The sequence below is a fragment of the Micromys minutus genome, assembly GCF_963924665.1.
Source record: "Micromys minutus genome assembly, chromosome: 17".
NCBI classification, from domain to species: domain Eukaryota; kingdom Metazoa; phylum Chordata; class Mammalia; order Rodentia; family Muridae; genus Micromys; species Micromys minutus.
In genome coordinates, this window is record NC_137952.1 from 45,374,768 (window position 1) to 45,393,819 (window position 19,052).

Genomic DNA, 19,052 nt, shown 5'->3' on the forward strand with positions numbered 1-19,052 from the left:
GCCCGCCCCGCCGCCGCCCCCACAGCTTCCAGCCCGAAGGGTGGACCCTGGCCGGGCCTGGTTCGCGGACAGCCCCGGGACCCCATCGCCGCCGCCGGACAGCGCCTGGGATTGCTCGGCCACCGGCTTGGACGTCCCCGGCCCCGCCGTGGCTCCGCTGTGGTGTGGCGGCGGCGGTGGCGGCTGCTCCTGTTCCCCGGGCCCCGTGCGCTCGGTCGAGCCCAGGGCCAACCCTGCCGGCCCGGGGAGCGGGGCCCCCGCGGGGGCCGAGGCGGGAGCCGCGCAGTCGAGTTCGGGGACTCCGGCTCCTCCTCCCCCGCCGCCGGCGCCGCCGCCCGCCGCGCGCGGTCCTAAAGCCGCGCAACTCAAGAGGATGGTGCGCCTGGCCGCGGAACTGCTGCTGTTGCTGGGGCTGCTGCTGCTCACGCTGCACATCACGGTTCTGCGCGGATCCGGAGCCGACCGGCAGGACGCGGCCGCCGCCAACGTCAGCGGATCCCCGCTGCAGGTGAGTGCGCCGCCGGAGGGGGCGTGCGCGGTTGCGCCTAGCTGGGTGGCAGGCAAGGTTCTAAGCAAGAGCCTGGTCCACGCCAGGAGGCGGGTCCTCGTTTCCACCAAAGAGCACTTTTGCCCAGGCAACCCTGATTAGGCAGAAACGACTGGACTAACGGATGGGGAAGAAGGGTGGGTGGGTGGAAGGGTTATGTGCAGAGGCCTGCTGCAAAGTCTACCTAGAGAACACCTCAGATCTGTCCCAGGTTTGGCACCAGGAAGAGGTCTAGGCTTGGGAGGCACAAGCTGGCTGGATGATGCCTTTGATTCTGAGCGCTGCCAGAGACTTGGTAATTTGTCTAGAGGCAAGAGAGGACTGAGGTAAGGCGACCCAAAGAGGCCTTATAAGATAAATCTCCAAACTGTATTTAGGAGAAAGAATTCTGATGAGTGTGCAAACAGTGTTAGAGGTCAAGACATAATTTCTAGAGACTAGCCAGACTCCGCCCTTGCCTGAGTGATTCCTTCACCTTTTATGTCCCTTTGTACCAAGCAAAGGGCCATAGTCAAGGCACCTGTTGGTCTGAAGTTACTTGTGACTTTGAAACTTGTAGCACAGGCTTCTTCCAAGGCACCATCTGCTTCGAAGGTTCTTTTAGTAACAGGATTTCATTTTAGCTCCAAATTCGGAGAATTGAGGCGGGGGGAAGGGCATATATTGGATCTTGAGATGACTGATGAATTTTGCTGAATAAAGGTTGCTCACATGGGCTTTTCTACTATGACTTCGGAAAGCCCATCTCATGGTTTTAGAGATAGAGAGGGCATAAAACCATAACCAGTAAAAGTGAGCCGGGATTTTCTCCAGGACACAGCCAAGATCCTCTACTCTCTAAAGAAACCAAGCCAGGCCTACTAAAACTCTCCACTATGCAGTGCTGAGATTTTTACATCTTTATGCTATTGGAAAACCATTAACCTGTTATTGGGGAAAAAAACATATATCTAAACACTTCTACATCCGGTATTTACCATGCTACTGTTTTAAGAGTGTTACAGGATCTAACTCATTTAATCTGACCATAACCCTCATGACAAGATTCTTATTCTTTCTGCCTTACAGATTGTGAGACTGAGGCACAGAGTGATTAAAAAAACAAAAAAGAACTTGTTAGAATTCACACATCCCCACCTGTTGGTTAATTATACCAAGCTTGCTGTCTGCCAGACTAAAGCAAGGTGACCCTTACAAATGCAAATGCAAACCAGGCCTGCAAAAATGCACCCCGTAACCATAAAACTTCTCAACCCCTTCTTAAAAACACAGTGATTTTGTAGGCATCTCTCACATTACCCTTCAGATCACCCTGTATAGCAACAGATACTTCCCCATGCCAAACACTGAAGAAATAATTCTTAATATCATCAAGACTTCTGGAAATTGTATTTTATAGGTGATGCTTTCTTTCCTCGTGGACTCACGAGAAGCTGTAAAAATGATACTCTACGGAAAAGTAAATTTGGCAGATTTCTTTATGAGGTGATTGCTATCATTAGAATGATCTCCGGTTGGCCTTTTCCACCCCAACAGTACTTTAATGAGAGAAGCAGCTGGTACAACTAGATGGGATTCTCAGGAGGCTTTTGCTGAAGAACACCCCCCCAAAAAAAATAACACATAAGAAATGGGGGATTTGGAAACAGTTCTGCTCCGAGGACTCTCTGGGGTCCTAAGTAGCTGCTAATCCAGTGGCTTCAGTTTATCTTGTTACAATGTCCATTTATGGTGAGCATCCAAAGCCTGCACTTAACTCAGCCTACTGATGACTTTAACAGTTTAGTTTGTAATTTTATTCTTTTTGTAATTTCTTCCTATAAAAGTTTTATATTCTTCCTGACCAAAGTTATTTCTTGGGCTCAAGGCAGTATAATTCAAATGGACAGAGCCAGTTAAACCTGCAAAAGACATTTATCTGCTGTCTGCCAGATACAATAGAATGCATTTGCTAGTGGCAGGTGTACTTGAAGAAAAAACTGTAACCTCAGAATTCTTTCTGTTTTCTGGATCTTTTGAGCCCAATCTTAAGTCCCATTTAAATTGTTTGATTCTGTCATGATTCTATAATACCAAAGTCCTTCTTGGTTATCAGAAACTCAGAGGATCCCCTTACATTATAAAGCAGGAACTGATAAGTTTGCCTCAGCTGCTCTGTATGTAGAGTTTATTTAAAAAGAGGCACACCTTTATTTAAGATTTAGTGACTTGGATGGATCAAGGACATCCAACAAACGTCCTCAAAATAGCAACAATAAGAGTTAAGGATTTATTGGGTGCCCTTTGTATGGCAAGCAATGCACCCACCACTGTACACACACTAACTCTAAGCTCACAAGAAGAGCCCCAGGAACTAGTCACCGCCATCATCCCACTTTCAAGAAACCGAGCTCACTCTATAGCTGAAGAGCTAGAAGGTCCTTAATTTGTTTTTCTTTTTTTATAGTATAAAAGAATGTATACCTTATATTTTGTGTGTTGTATTTTAAATGATATATCCATATCCATATGGAATATATCCATATTCCAAGTTCTTGGTAAACTCATGATACTGGCTACAAAAGAGGAGCAACTTTTAAATGTTGCATTTTCAGATGCACATATATAGTCTTACTATGCCAACTACCAGTGCATACATGTATACACAGACATTTGTACGTATATCTATACAGAAACATATTTAGGATCCTTAGCATGATTTCTTTGGTAGTTCCCGGGAGTTCTAGGAAATTGTTTTGTTTTCCTTCATGACTTCCATCACTGGGAGTGCAGCTATGAGGTAGCAATAACATGTTTTTGAGCACATAATCTTTCTGTTGGTTTGTGGGTCATAAAATATCCAGTAAGAAAATTTCGATTGTCAGTACTAGCTGGATAAAAATTTGTGGAACTGTCAAGTTTGTTGACTTTGGAATGACTTTCCCCCCTGGGGAAACTTTACCTTGTATTGTGAGAGACCCTGGTTAGTTTTTTCACATGTCTTTAATGAAATGATAATGAGAAAACAATTGTATGTGATATAAAAGCAGCCTGAAAGACAGAACATTTTTTAAAATATAGGCTCCATGGTCAATAACAATTATAATCAAAATGGTGCTATCTCTTTTTTAAACAGAACTCTTGTGTATTATCTAATAAATCTCACTCAAATTTAGAATTGTCATTTTTAATAGTAAAACCTGACCTCGTTAAAGCAGTGATATTTAAGCAAGTTTAATAAGATGCCAAGTGGGTTATTTTTACAATAGCATGAAAGAAAACTGAACTCTGAGCTTTAATGGAAAGATTCTGTTCTAGATCCATCATCTTTACAAGCAAGTATGCTGTCTCTTTATTCCCCTGCTGCCTTCAATAAAACAGTGTAGCCTCATGTACTCCCTACATTATCTGAGCCATATACACTAGAAGAAAAACCACCCTTAAGAAAAGCTCCTCGGTGACTCCAAAGGACTGACAGCCTTCTCTTTATCCTTGGTGCAGTCATTCAGAGACCCTGGAGAATGCTCAGAACTCTAGGTAGCAGTGAACCTTGCAAACCCGTTCTTCTCTACTCACACACCTGTGATAAAGAAAGCACAGAAACCTTCAATAAGATAGAACCGTTGTAATGATATGCTGCAAGACATCCATCAGTTAGTTAAAGCTTAAATATTAGCTTATTTTTATATTTTTTCCATTTGCTATTTTTAGACTGTGTTTGATTGCTGGCAACTGAAACCAAAGAAGTGAGACCAGAGAGGAGGAAGGACTGATGTCCATTCCTCAGATGAGGATATGGAAAACTGGAAAGATCTAAGCAACTTGCTCAAAGCTACCCAGCTGGGGTAGGGGAAGGTCAGGTCCAGGACTTGGACCCAGACAGGCTGACTATAGGGTCCAAGTTTTTGTTCCCATCTGTCAACAAGATTCCTCCAACTTTGATTCAAGTTAATAGGCGTCTGTCTCCTGTTTCCAGCTTATATCCCCACTTTCCAGTCAGGCATTTGCTCTTATCACTGGAACCCTTTGTAAGAGATGGATAATTGTCCCAGTTCCCTAGTGCAGCATAGCGAGCCACTCTACAATTTAGTGGCTCGAATGTGGCCACGGCTTTATTTGCTCATGAGTTTGTAGGGCAGCATCTAGCTCTGGGCTCAGCTGGGCGGTTCTCCTGTTCACCTCTCCTTAAATTATTAATGTATTTAAGTTGGTGTAATGTGGATGAGGTAGCGCAATGACCTCATTTATAAGTCTGGTGGTTGTTGAAGTTGTCACCCGCCTGTTCTCTCTCCATACCCTCTTACCGTCATCTCCACATGGAGGGCTCAGAGCAGCGAGCAGGTGAAAGCAGGTGTGAGACCCCTTAACAGAGGTTCACGTCTTGAGGTCAGCTTTGCTTCTCAGGGACAGGAAACAAATTCTGATTCTAGTGGGGAGGAGCTGCCAAGTTAAGCTACAAAGGCCTGTGTGGATCTGAAGGAATTCTTGGAAAATATAATGTTGATTTTTTTTTATTCCATGTGCTTTGTAATTGTCTTGGCCAACTTGCTTTGTTTATGCTACTTTTGGCCATGGCTTTCTTAAATCTATTCAATTCCCAAACTTTCCCCTAATGGCTCTTTGTTAAAGATTATAAAAATCTTTAAAATACATTTTGTTCAAATGAGTATGTAGTTACACCATTTTAGAAAAGCAGTCCACTTTGAAGTTATTTCTGGGTTTTAAATATATAACTATTTTTGCCTGAGGGAATAACCAGCTGTCAAACTTGCTAAATGTTCTGCTTTGTCAAGTACTAAACTTCACACGTCTAAGTCGGCTTCTCCATATATCTATTCTATTCACGTACAGATATTTCCATGTTTTGTATAATATAGTCATGTAATATGTTTAATAGAGTGAATGTCCTGCTTTAATGTGTGTGTGTGGGGGGAGAGAGAGAGAGAGAGAGACAGACATACAGACAGACAGACAGACAGACAGACTCAGCAAGTAAAGGCTCTTGCTACCAAGCCTGAGGATCTCTAAGAAGGATTTCCCTCAGGAATTCACAGTTTGGAAGGAGAGAGCCAGCTCCCCATAAGTTGTCCTTTGACCTCCTCGAGCACACTACGGTGTGGGAGTACACACACTACATACACACACAAACACACACAGTCACACACACACATACTACATACACACACAAACACACACACTCACAGATTAAACACACACACACACACACTACACACACACACAAACACACACACACTCATACACACAATTGATCGATCAATCGATGTTTAAGACAATCCTTAAAAATTTATATTAAATATATTTCAGTAAACATTAGAGTTTTCCTGCAAATTACTAAAATTTTAATGAGAATTTTGTTTTAATATTTTAAGACTTTAATTCTCCTAACAAGTAGAGGAGTCATTTCTGGAGAAACCTTTTATCTGTGTTTGTTTTTCAAATTTGATTTTTAAATTAAAAATTATTTTTCTCATATAATGTATTCTGATCATGGTCACCCCCATCTCCTCCTAGATCTGCCTCACCTTCCCACTCATCCAACCCCATGACTTCTCTCTCCCTCCCTCTGTCCCTCCCTCCCCCTCCCTCCCTCCCTCCCTCCCTCCCTCCCTCCCTCCCTCCCTCCCTCCCTCTCTCTCTCTCTCTCTCTCTCTCTCTCTCTCTCTTGGTTTCAAAACCAAACAGGAAAAAAACTTTTTCACATTTTTTCGTTTTGTAGGTCATTTTCTTGATTTGAATGCTTTGGAGAATTGGATAATTTTTGTAATGTTCATCAATGTTTTTTTGGAATTAGAAAAGCAACACTTAGCAATACCGGCTTGCAGATATTTGTTTGCCCTTAGTGTGTATATAGAAGCCACCATTACACTTTGATAATGGTGTCCTTTTACACACTCATGGCAAGAATTCGATTTTCTTTCATATTTTTACTAGCATGTTAAAATTAAATGTCAAGTAAAACAATGTTGGAATACTCTTATTTCATCTTGGTATTTTTTATTGGAATCTCTGATTCATACTCTGGGTATTCCACTGTCAGTGTTCTATTCAAATTATATAATATTTCTTTAGCTGGTTGTAGTGATTTATGTTTCTGAGAAGATCATGCATTCTCAAATAAAATTTAATTCTAGCAGTATAAGCTTTATGCATAAGTATTTACAACTGTTCCATTTTTGTAGTATATGTGTATGTGTATAAATATAAGATTAAGGTTGTTAAATTAAAATATTTGCTCCCCATATCTTGATTTATCTGATGATTCCAGAAGCAAAATCACTATGGTCTTACCCTGCTATTGTGCCCTTTTCTCTGCTTGTAACCCGAATTCTTTTCATTTTTAAATGTATATATCTATAATTCATAGTGTTAGGACACAGATGTCTTCAGGGTGTTATAGTTTTATGGAAATGAAATTTCTCATTGATCTCTTTAATTGTATGTATAGTAAAACTGGCTTGATTTTGATGTTGTTTCTCTGACTCCATTTGGGGGTTTGGAGGCTTTTGGGAAAGTATGATTTTCAACCTTTTGTTTCAAGCATTCTCTGCTTTTAAAATTTTTTAATTTCTAATATTGGTGAAATCAGTGGACAAACCACTCATAATTACATTGCTTCTGGATGGTTTTGAAGTTGAGTTCTTTATTGTGTTCATTCTTCACAAATTTCCAATTGTTTCTACTCACCCACCATCAGTTTGGCTGATTGACTCCAGCAAGAGCTGACCCCTGAAGACTGTTTTTTATCTTAGCCATTCTAACTGGTGTGAGGTGGAATCTCAGAGTTGTTTCATTTGCATTTCCCTGATGACTAGAAATGCTGAGCCTTTAAGTGCTTCTCGGCCATTCTGTATTCCTCAGTTGAGAATTCTTTATCTCTGTACCCATGACTTAATAGAATTATTTGATTCTCTGGTGTCTAAGACTTGCCTTATAGATTTCTTGTGTGTGTGTGTGTGTGTGTTTGTGTGTGTGTGTGTGTGTGTGTGTGTGTGTGTGACTATTGTGAAGGGTGCCGATTCTCTAATTTCTTTCTCAGCCTATTTATCCACTTCCCATCTCTTCTCCTTTCCCTTTTCCAATGGTTCCTTTGTATTCTTCTCTTTCCTTTCTCTCTAAACTTATAAAGTATTTAAAACTGTGTATGATTTTCATGCAGTAAAGTGAACAAATGCAAGAGTTCTGTCACACTTTTGGTAGTTGTATGTGTATGTGTTAAGAGTGTTGAGAGTGTGTGATTGTTGTACGCGGCCATACCTAGGAGGCTTTCAAGTGACTGTACCTTTGTAGGCAATCATCTGCCTTCTGTTACTCATCACTGCAGCTTTGCCCGTCCCAGGGCTCATATGCATAGACTTGTACGTTCTTCTGTGTATCTGTTATCCTTTACTTAATGCACTATTTTTGAGAGTCTTAGAAAAACTAGGTATCTGGGTAGATTTCCCTTCTTTAGTACTGAGTGATATTCCACTCAATTATTTTATGATTTTATCCACTCCCCATCAGTGAATGTTTGGAGAGTTTCCAAACCTTGTATAATGTTGGTAAGATCATATTACTATCTTGTATAGGTTCTTTTGTGAACAAATGTTTTCATTTAATGTGAATAGATTTCTAGTAATTAAAATTAAACTGTTCTTGATACTATTAAAGAGTTTTTCTCAGGGTCTAAAAACCATTATTTTATGGCCTTAGGCCTGGAATATCTCACTTTTGACTGATTGTCACTGTATTATATCAGAAGCCAGTGCCCACTCCCAGGTCATTTTTCTATTTCCTATAACATCTCAGTATAATCTGTAGACCACACAGATGATTGTTTAAATGGATTTAACTAAAACATTACAATCCTATGTCTTTTGTTTTTAGAAGAAGCTTTACTGTTTAAGTAAACTCCTAATTATTTCCTTCCAGCCATGTTCTAATAAGTATATAGAACTTTGAGATTGAAGATGTCCTGAAGATTGTCTGAAGATTGTTGTCTGGGGTATCAAACTTTTCATTGAACCCCAAAACATCATCTTTATGTCATTTAGATATTTTCAACCATTTTTTTTCAGAACACTCTTATTTTGATATGCCTTTGGGTCCCTTGGGCTATAGCTTAGTTCCATGTTCACATTTTATCTCTCTGGTGTTCGTAGGCAGGTAGGTACCTGCTCTCTTTCCAAGTCAGTCCTCTCTGTGTTCCAATTTCAGTCCTCTGCTTTTTCAGCTTGCTTTATTCAGGTTTGTTTGACAATATTTTAGTGGTGGGGGGATTCTATTTTTCCTCTCAGCTCCTATAAGCATTTTTCTTTTCAACCAACCCTTGATTCTGCATTTTGTAGCTTGGACTTGTGGTGATGATGCTCTTCCTTAGTGGCAGTGAAGACTGTTTCTCTCTCTCTGTATTAGAATTATCAAGAGAGTTGAAATATATATTCCATCCTATCAGTCTTGTTATATATCATTTGAGGTAGAATTTATTATATTATATACTATATAGCACATATATAGTGTATAATATAAAAATATATAATCACATATATTTACATATTATAGGTATTATATAATATAATAATATATAATTTTATATAATTATACATATTATATAAAATAAACTCTACCTCAAATGATCCAAGTAACTAAAAATCCCTCAGAGGTGTGCTCAGCAACTTGGGATTTTAGTTAATTCCAGATGTGGTCAAATTAACAACCCAGAAAACCCACCACACTGTCCCCCAAAACAGATATTTTTAGCAGCCAGGACAGTAGCATATAATTAATCTTGCATTAAATGCATAAGTTGAAAGAAATGACAAAGAAGTTTCTTATTGGAGCAAAAGAGTTATTTTGCATCTTTTAAAATTTTATGTATGAAGTACAAACAAAGCTGTAAACCTGAAATATATAAAATTATCATCTGGGATAGAAAATGGCTCAGCAGTTAAGATCACTTGCTGCTTTTGCTGAAGACTAAGGTTTGCTTCCTAGGATCCACATGGCAGCTCACAGACATTTGTAACTCTAGTTCTAAGGGATCTGAAACTCTCTGTGGCCCCCATGGGCACCAGACCACACACATGATACACATGCAAGCAAAATATTCAGGAGCATTAAAAAGAGAAACAATTTACTGTCTTCTGTGCACATCAAGTGCTATGGCAATCAAGCCAACATGGTAGCGTCCAGCATTCCTCTGACTGCTGAGCCTCAGCATCCATACTAGCTCCTTCCTACTAATATGGTCTTATGCCTCTTCCCTTCCCTTCCCACCCTCTCCTTTTCTAGGAATTCCTGTGGTCATATCTGGGATGTATCTCAGGTTTGCTTTTGGAAGAGCCCAAAGATACTATACACCTAAACATTGGCCAGTGGGGTGACTTCCAGTCCAGATAGCGTCTGAGTAGACCACAACTAGAAAGACAGAACAGGGAGTTTCCATGAGACACCTCTGTTTATTGTCAGTAACAAAAATAAGGTCTTTAAGCCTCCAAAAGGGCTGTGTTATGGGCAATAAGAGTATCTGATGTCTCACACCTCCCAATGGCTAGAGAAACTTGTGAATATCAAAGGTCAGAATTAGGTAAAACTACAAATTTCTGATGCTTAGGGATATGGCTGGCCCATTTTTCCCTTGAGAAATTAACCCCTGTGGACATTTACTGTTTTAAATGAGAGGATGGATGGCTATGGAAACACCCCCGAGTTCTGTGCTGCTGTCATCTAATGCCTAAGAAGGCAGGGCAAGGTGACTTGATGAATAGCATCAACTCCCCAAGCATAGACCACCAGATGTCACTGGAAAGTTATTTCTGTAAACTTAGCAGAAGCGAAAACAGTAGGTTAACAACTCCTTCTTCCTGTGGGCGTTGACCTTTGCCCATCTCAGTAAAGCAAATCATCTTGCATTAAGTGTTGTCTGTGACTAACATCCCCCTGGGAGAGAACAGCCTTGCTATATGTCCTGGAAGAAAAACTGAAGCAGGGCCCATGAAACTGACTTGATGTTTGGGTTCCCGAGCTGCTGAACTTACAATCTGAAGCAATCTAATCTCCAGGTATTCAATAGCAGTGACCTGGTAGAAAGAATATAGACCATATCCAAACAACATACTCATGTCAATGAGAATAATTCATACACACACACACACACACACACACACACACATACACATATGCGTGCGCACACACACACTCCATACTTTAACTCAAAGCTACCTTTTGGAGATGATAATGAAAAGAAGAAAAATAGTCATTTTGTTGCTTTCTAAAATATAGCATTTTGAGACATAATTGGTAAGTGATGAAATATGTCTGTGTGTATTCAATATGACTATTTTGACAATATTGACACCTATGATGACATCACCATCATGATAAGCTTCCAGACATTTCTTTGTGCCCCTTTGTGATTTCTTGCAATCTCTAGGCAGCCACTAACCCGCCTTCTGTCACCATAGATTTATCTTGTATTTCCTGGGATTTTTGTAAGTACATTCATACACATTATATGGCTTCTTTGCTCACAGAATAAATTTGACAATTATCCTTGTTTTGTTCGTAAGGCATTTGTTCCTTTTATTGTCAATTAGTATTCTATTGTATGGCTCTGCATACAGTATGCTAATTCATTGACCCACTGAAATGCATTTAAGTTGTTTCCTATTTGGGAACTATTAAAATGGAAATGTAGTGAACATTTGTATAAACATGTGCTTTCATTTTTATTGGGTATATATTTAGGAGGAAAATGGTTGGGTCATATGGATGTTGCATGTTTAACTTATTAAGAAATCATGACAATAATTTTAATGCACTTACATCATGTTCTTAGGATCCAACCCTGTGAAACCTTTAAAGAACCTTGCAGAGTCTGAAGGTTGAATTTTAGAAAGGTATTTTCCCCAATTAAGATATCAGTTTTTGGCTTCCACTGGATTGTGAGAATCCGAAGGAGAAATTAAAAAAAAAAGAAAAAACTCCTGTATTCTTGGAAAGAGTTTTCCTTTCCTTTCTGGACAACCAAAGTACAAGATCCCATATTGCTCTCTTATCCAGGTGACATAATGACAGTGGTGTGTTGGTCACGGTGGAACAAAAAAACAGAATGATCATTGGAGCACTGGGTGCTAGATCAGAATACAGGTTAGAAATGTGGCCAAACTTCCAGGGTGCTGCTGCTACCCAAGTGCCATCCTAACCCTCCTCCCCACTTCCTGTCTGGCAGCTAATTAAGAAAACCAGGGGAAGCCTTTCTATCTCAACTGAGCTGTACCTTAAAGTCCAGTATGGGTTGTAAGCTCAGAAAGAACTGTTGGCTAGATTGAGTCCCTTGAAGCTTTAAGTTCCAAGAAACAGAAAGTGTGCCAACTAAAAGGCAAACAATCTCAAAAGACAGACTGAGGAAATATTACCACAGGCTTACCTGGCCAAGATGGACGCTAGATGGTGGAGTGTCGGACTCTCCAAGGATTTTCAGTGAGGGCATGTATTGCTCTTAGACACAGAAAGTGAACCATCTACTCCCCAAGTGTTCACCAAATGCAGGTTGTGGCCCAGAAGCCCACAGGAGAAGCCCAGGATGACTGTGCAGCCCTAGTACCCAGAGTTGTGGACCAGGGTCATGAGCACTTCCTTGCATCCATCCCAGAACTACTGAATCAGAAACTGCATTTTGACAAGGTACCCAGCTTAATCTCAGGCGGATCACAATCCAAGAAACAGCAGCCCAGAGGTGTGCCTCTGGAAACACTTCCGTAGGTTTTATAGTGTTCCGCTACCTCCCTAAAAACGTTCCAGGACCAGTTAGTTGTACGTTCAGCTCAGCAGTCTGCAATGATTAGCCTGGATGTGCACTTTTATTGACCAGTGTGTCAGCAAGAGTTCGGACTGGACGAGAGCTCTGCCAGTCATGGCTCGGGTTTGTATTTGCTCCATAAGCATCTTTCCGCTAAACCTTTATCTCCTGGTGATAAGAATTTGCAGAAAGCCAGAAAGTAGGCATGCATGTGCTACACAGTTTTGCCTCTTGCTCAAGTTATGCCTGTTAATATCCCATCAACTAAATTAAGTCACAGGCTCCCACAGAGTTGCCAAGGAGTGACTGATGCCTGTTCTTTTTCTTATTTAAGGATATGCCCTAAGCAGAAACATTTGCCTCTGCATCCCATTCAGTAAAACTGAACAAAAATAGCTACATCACTGGGAAGTATTAATGTTGTAATGCCTTTCGTGTCTCAGAGTTAAGTTTTAGCATATAGGTGTTGTTAGTACCGAGAACTCTGTGACCTTGGGCAAATCACATCATGTCACTGGACTTAATTTCCTCATCTAGAAACAAATATTCTGGTGGGTAGGTAGAGTTTTATTAATCCATGGATTTCACTTCCAAACCCAACCATGGCAATGATGATGACACAAAGGCTAACACCGAGGGCCTGCACTGTGGCTAACACCGAGGGCCTGCACTGTGGCTAACACCGAGGGCCTGCACTGTGGCTAACACTGAGGGCCTACACTGTGGCTAACACTGAGGGCCTACACTGTGGCTAACACCGAGGGCCTACACTGTGGCAAGCCTTGCTTTTAGAACTTGATGAGTGTTTACTCCTCCTCCATTCCTTAATTTCCCAATGAAAACTGTCCCCATTTTGCAGCTGAAAAAAACCTGAGAATGGCCATGTTTTGACTTTGAGATTTCACAGAATGCTCTTTTAAGTACTTCCCATGGAGGAAAATACTTGCAGAAGTGATATGGTCCAGGCTGGTCCGTGCAGCTGCCTGCTATCCAAAGGCTCACTATAAGCCTCGTGTTAATGCTGGTGCTTCTGTTGGCTCCTGTGGGGTAAGAAAGGAAGAAACAAGGAAGCTTGTCTTTCTGCCATGTGAAAACAAGGATTATAATTTCCAGTGTTCCCAGCCACCTTCCAGGGCTGTAAAATAAGGCTACTCGGTGTAGTTTGGGGTGAGTGAGAGCAGAGGAAAGGATAAGGCCCTGAGAAGTTAGACACCACATAGACTGGAGTGGGGCTGGAACAGATATTCCACTCACAGGCTGTTCTGCCAGCAGAGGAGTCAACCCAGTGAGTGACATTTCTGAGTCAAGGTATACATGTCCATCTCTTTCCATCTTCCCTGGAGACAGGCATTCCACAAGCTCTGTGAGTCTACATTTCACTTCTCAGTTACTGCTGCTTCCCAGAAGGGTTTCTTCTTGTGACGAGTAAGGTCCCCATTTTCCTTGGTATGCCACAAGTAAATCCTCTCATAGCCTTTTCAGGAGCAGGCAATCAGAAGTTAGGAATGTCTTTTCTACCCAGCAGTGCCCTATTTGCTTTTATAGTTCTGGCCTTATCTATGATTTATAATCAGCTTGTGTGGGCCACATTGATCCTTTACTGCTGTCTTTTCTCTGTCTCTGATTTCCCTGCACCCCCAAGGAATGTTTATCTTTATTTTGTTTTGTTTTTTTTCTCAATGAATTGGGTCCACTCATTTACTGAGCACAGCAATTTGAATTCCATCACATAGTAGCAGTTCTTTCTTTCTATGACTCAACTATGAACTTGGAACCAGTCTCGCACAAGTTTCCTACACAATGTACTTATGTGGTGGTGGTCATCACAGAATTGATCACAGACTAAAGTACAGTGAAACCATGACTCCTATTTTGCACTGCTGGAGGCTAAGCCGTGCACATACTAGCAAACGCTCTACCTACCATACAATGACATTCCCTCCACACCCCCACTATGGGACTTTGGGCCGGGCTTGGTGCTGGGAGTCTCACACAGATCTCTAGTCAGAGATGGGGTGGCTTCTGCCATCTCAGTTGCTGGATCCTGCTGGGCACATGGGTTCAGGCAAAGGGGAGAAGCCAGTGTGCCCTGATTTGCACACTGAAAGCTGAAAAAACTTTGGGAGAGGAAATCTCTTCCCAAATGGTGGTGTTAACAGCTCTTATAACAGAGGCTCTTAGACGACAGAATGATTCTTGCACACCTTTACTCTTAAGCAAACCCCCATATGTATTCAGTTTTTGAAATGGTTTGGAGTCTGACAACAGATACTTCCTATTGGCTTGGCCTGAGGGCTTGGGAAAACCTTCTCTATATTTTTGGGGTTGTAGTCCTTCTGACTGGAGCTCACAGGAGCTGTGGTCAGTCTTCACCTGAGGAGGAGGGACTTGGGGCATTGTCGATGCCCCAAGGGGCAATGTGTTGCTTATGGTGGCGTGGAAAGGCCTGCTTCTCGGGAGACTAGGAAGCTTCCTACCATCTCACTTAATGTTCTCGAGAACCAGGGCACTCTTCACCACCCACCAATTGCCCCACACCCACTCCCAAAAAGACCAACTTCTAAAGGAATATGTGACCACTGCAAACATAAAACCACTACACTATCGCACTGGAATGATAAAATGAAAAAAAAAATCCTCATGTGTACTAGCATTGATAATAACATTGAGCAACCCAGTGGTCTAGTATAAGTGTAGACTGATATAAGCATTGTGAGAAATAGTTTTTCCAAAGTAACTAACTAAAAATCTACACATACTACTGTCCCATTGATTCCAACCTAGTGAAGTATCCACAGTCTGGTGCACTTAAAGATTGGGGAAAGAATCGTCATGATGTTACTAAACTCATGCCAAGCCAACTATCAGCTATAAGCCCTGTCTATATCAAGGTCAAAACAATGACAAACAAGTATAGGAAGGCAGAAGAGAGGGTACAAGTGGAGAGAGGACAAAGGTCACCATTATCAAGAGTGTGCCTACAGGGCTGGCTGTTCAATGTGTTCTCTCCATTGACCCGAGTGCTGCTGGTTACACTGGTGGCCTCTGTTCATGGATTTTTACCAAACATTACTGAAATTCTATATGTACAGTATCTTGTGAATATTATACCCAACTAAAAATATAGCCAAGAAAATAGCAAGCATGGCAAACAGTGTGAAGACTGGCCCGATCTCTGAACTCCCTGTGGCATGCTGCCCCGCAAGCTTGATCTCCACATTTTAATGAATGTAGTAGACTATTTTGTGTGTTATGGGGGTGCTCCTCAGCCTTCTAAGCCCAGTGCTATTGTTAGAACATCAAAGACCAACTGCTGACTAAGATGCTGTTCTTATGAAAAGAGTGACCACCAAATTTACTGCTTAACTTCATTCCGGTTAAATGAAGCTGGCCCCATGGTCTTCTTTGAAAGCTCATCTGTGGACATATATCTTTTTTATAGGACATCATGTACAATAAAGAGAAGCAATAACCTCAGATAATAAAAAAAAATACCTTTGAGAATGCTGTGAGACGGGCATTCCATTTAATAAACATCACCGTGGTTACATACTCCCAAACTGCCTGAAGTCTGTCTAGTGGCTCAAGATCCTTCCATCTGACACAAGGGTTCTTTTGGACTGATTGATTTATTATATTAATGCCCCATTTTTCCCCCTCTGCTCTGCAAGACCTAGGGAATAAAGCAGGCTTATCTACTGCAGAGGACCATCATACAGTAATTTGGCAAAATGGCAAATGTCTATCCTGTTGCACATTAGTTTATTAGGAACTGCCCTTCAGTAGAGTAACATTTATTAAGGATTGAAACCAATCTAGTCTCCCATGTCCATTATATGACGTCTCTTGATAGCCATCCAGACATCACTCCTCATGACCCTGATGTGAAAATCTCTCCATGTTACTTATTAGCATTTTCAGATACTAGGGCAAATTAGAAAAAAAAAAAAAAAAAGGACTGTTCTATACCTAATAAAAAGTAGAGATGGTTACTAATTATGTATGAAAGAAATAGCAAAACTACTTATACAAAGGGTCTACTTGGCATAACAAAGTATGAACCAGGTGGAAGAGAAAGAGACATTTATCATCAGAATCACCAGCTTCCTCAACATTAAATAAACCAGAGTGATCCTTTCAAAAATATGTACTTGCTGCTGAAGTTTCCAGTGCACAGCACATAAAAGCAATCTCTATAGTAACCAAGTCTCTGAGTGTGTTGGTGCACATGAGAAGTGGAGGCAGAAGGAGCAGTAGTTCAAGGATAGTTGTGGCTACACAGTGAGTCTAAAGGCTACGAGACTGTATCACAAAAGATGAAGTACCACTTGAGTCATCCAATTCTGAACCAATCACTCCTGGAGTGGTTTGGTGTTCTGCAATTGGCTCATTTGATTGGAAACAGGCTGTTGACTGTATCTTTGCCTTCTCTCTCTCTCTCTCTCTCTCTCTCTCTCTCTCTCTCTCTCTCTCTCTCTCTCTCTCTCTCTCTTTCTCTCTCTCTCTCTCTTTCTCCTCTCCTCTCCCCCAACCCTTTTGTCCATTCAAGAAAATGTGCAACATACTCAAAATGATTGATACTCCTCTAGTGAGATTTTGATGGAGATAAAGAACTCATTTTTTAAAAAAATCTATAAAATAAAATAATTTTTAAAAAAACCTTCACTATCTTTGTTGAGCAGTAGGACCTCAAGGAAATACTATACTATTACACTCCAAATAGTGTGTGGTAATAATAAGGCAGACTCTGCAAAATATACAGGTGGAGGATGGCTTCTTTGCTCTAGATTCTTCCCTGTAACCTCGCAGCCCTGAAACTTACCCAGAACTTCTTCTAGAGTCTGAGATAATCCAAAAATGAATATCAACTTCTTCACCTCTAATTTTGCTCATCTTGAGACAGGAAGAAAAGAAGGGAAATGGTTGGATCAGAGCTAGCTAATTTGATTATAAAATGACATAGCCCCAAATAAGGATGGGATTATGTGGCATGGAGCCAAGGACAGGGTTCCCACTTTCCTGATGTAAGCAGAGGATAAACAAAGAGGACGGGGTCACAGCTTGAAAGAGCTACCCTCTAATTATGAGGCTGCATCTTTTCTCTTTGCCTCTGTATGGCTGCTCCCAGATTGCTCAAACCATTAACTCAATTTACTTTACTTTACGGGCTCCTGTATGTGTCTGTTGTTCCTCTGGGTTGGCTTTTTCATGCCACTTAGAATGTGGTGTAAATAGAAATGCCATGGCAACCTGCCAGTATGGTGGAGCCTGCCAGATGGGAAGAGCGTCTGGTGGCTACAGACACTCCCTTTAAAAGAACAACTCAATACTCACAAAACCCTACACATTCAGGCTAGAGAGACATCAGGAGGCCATCTGCAGCCCACCCCACATGAGATCTAAAGCAAATTTCTCTCTGGTTATTTAATCATAAGGTGGATGCTGGTGGGAGAATTACAATGGGTGTGGTGAAAGTTCTGCACTCTGTCCCAACTGTCTAAGTGAAATGCCTTTAAGGATGTATGAGCACATGACAGGTACTCTTATGCCCTAAGACAGAGGTAGTAGCCATTCTGCTCACTGGGTGAAATCACACCTTCATCTGGACCTACTACCATGCACGAGTCATACCGTTTAGAAGATAGATTGCAGATATTCACCTAATATGTATATATATTTATATATATATATATGTATATATTTATATATATATATATATATATATATGTATATATATATGACTTTTATTGCCAAGAAAGCCTCATGTTTGCATTTCATTAATAAAAAAAATCTAAAGTCTAAAACAATAAAGGGATTTCCCCCCAAATTTTCATACTTATAATGGTTAATCTTGACTGTCAGCTTGATTGGATTAAGTAATGCCTAGGTGGTTTATAAAGAATGCCTCTGGATGAGAAGCAAAGAGATCATGGGGGCTCTGATATAATTATTGGATTTATAATACACTAGATTATTTAGATACAATAAAAGGTAGATGGTGGGATCTGTTTGAAAGAAGTATGTCAAAGGGACTATATCTTGCTTAGGCCTATTTCTCTAGACTCTGCCTGTGTCCAATACAATATGATGTGTACCACACCCTTCCCACAATGATAGCATTTCAGGAGCCAGCAACCAGAGCAAACCTTTTTCCCTTTACATTGATCACTTAAGGCATCCTAGCACTGTGAAAACGACCTCAAATAATATACTTGATGAAGAGTCCAGAACCTGGAGAAATGAAAGAATTTAGCCAAGATCATGCCAATCATTTTGCATATAGCCAGCATAGCATTGCAGGTTGCCTAAATCCTCAGCAAATCTCCTTATGTAAGCCACATTTCTGAACAGCTGATTGTCCTGTATACATGAAGGGAGTTGCAGTGTATGTACTTCTAAAGGGCCTGGATTCTGTGACATTAGAGTTTCTATTACACTTGATATTCGGGCATTACAGGACCTGAGAAGGAAGGACTGAGCAAGAAGTATGTCTCTTTTATTTCAGAGTATCCACTCAGATAAATGAAAGAATGTGTAGCTAAGGATACAGCATTTGCCCAGCCAGCTCACAACTGAGTTAATTCATCCATCACTGGGTGTATCCAACCGCCATTATGAAGAGGCATTATACTCGATGCTGAAGACTCAAGAGAGAAAACACTTATGCTCTAGAACCAGAAAACTGAGAGTTCCTATTAAGAATCATCATTATAAATTATGATAGGT

At 41.0% G+C, this 19,052-nt stretch overlaps 1 protein-coding gene across 1 annotated transcript in view; it reads left to right on the forward strand.

Moving 5' to 3' along the window:
* The first annotated feature begins 341 nt into the window (after positions 1–341).
* The window catches only part of ISM1 (isthmin 1), a 69,790-nt gene continuing 51,079 nt past the window's right edge, over positions 342–19,052 (forward strand). The window contains exon 1 of the mRNA XM_080931557.1: positions 342–508. Within this exon, the coding sequence (XP_080787683.1) occupies positions 374–508 (135 nt within the window). The 5' untranslated portion in view covers positions 342–373. The remainder of the gene's footprint in view (positions 509–19,052) is intronic.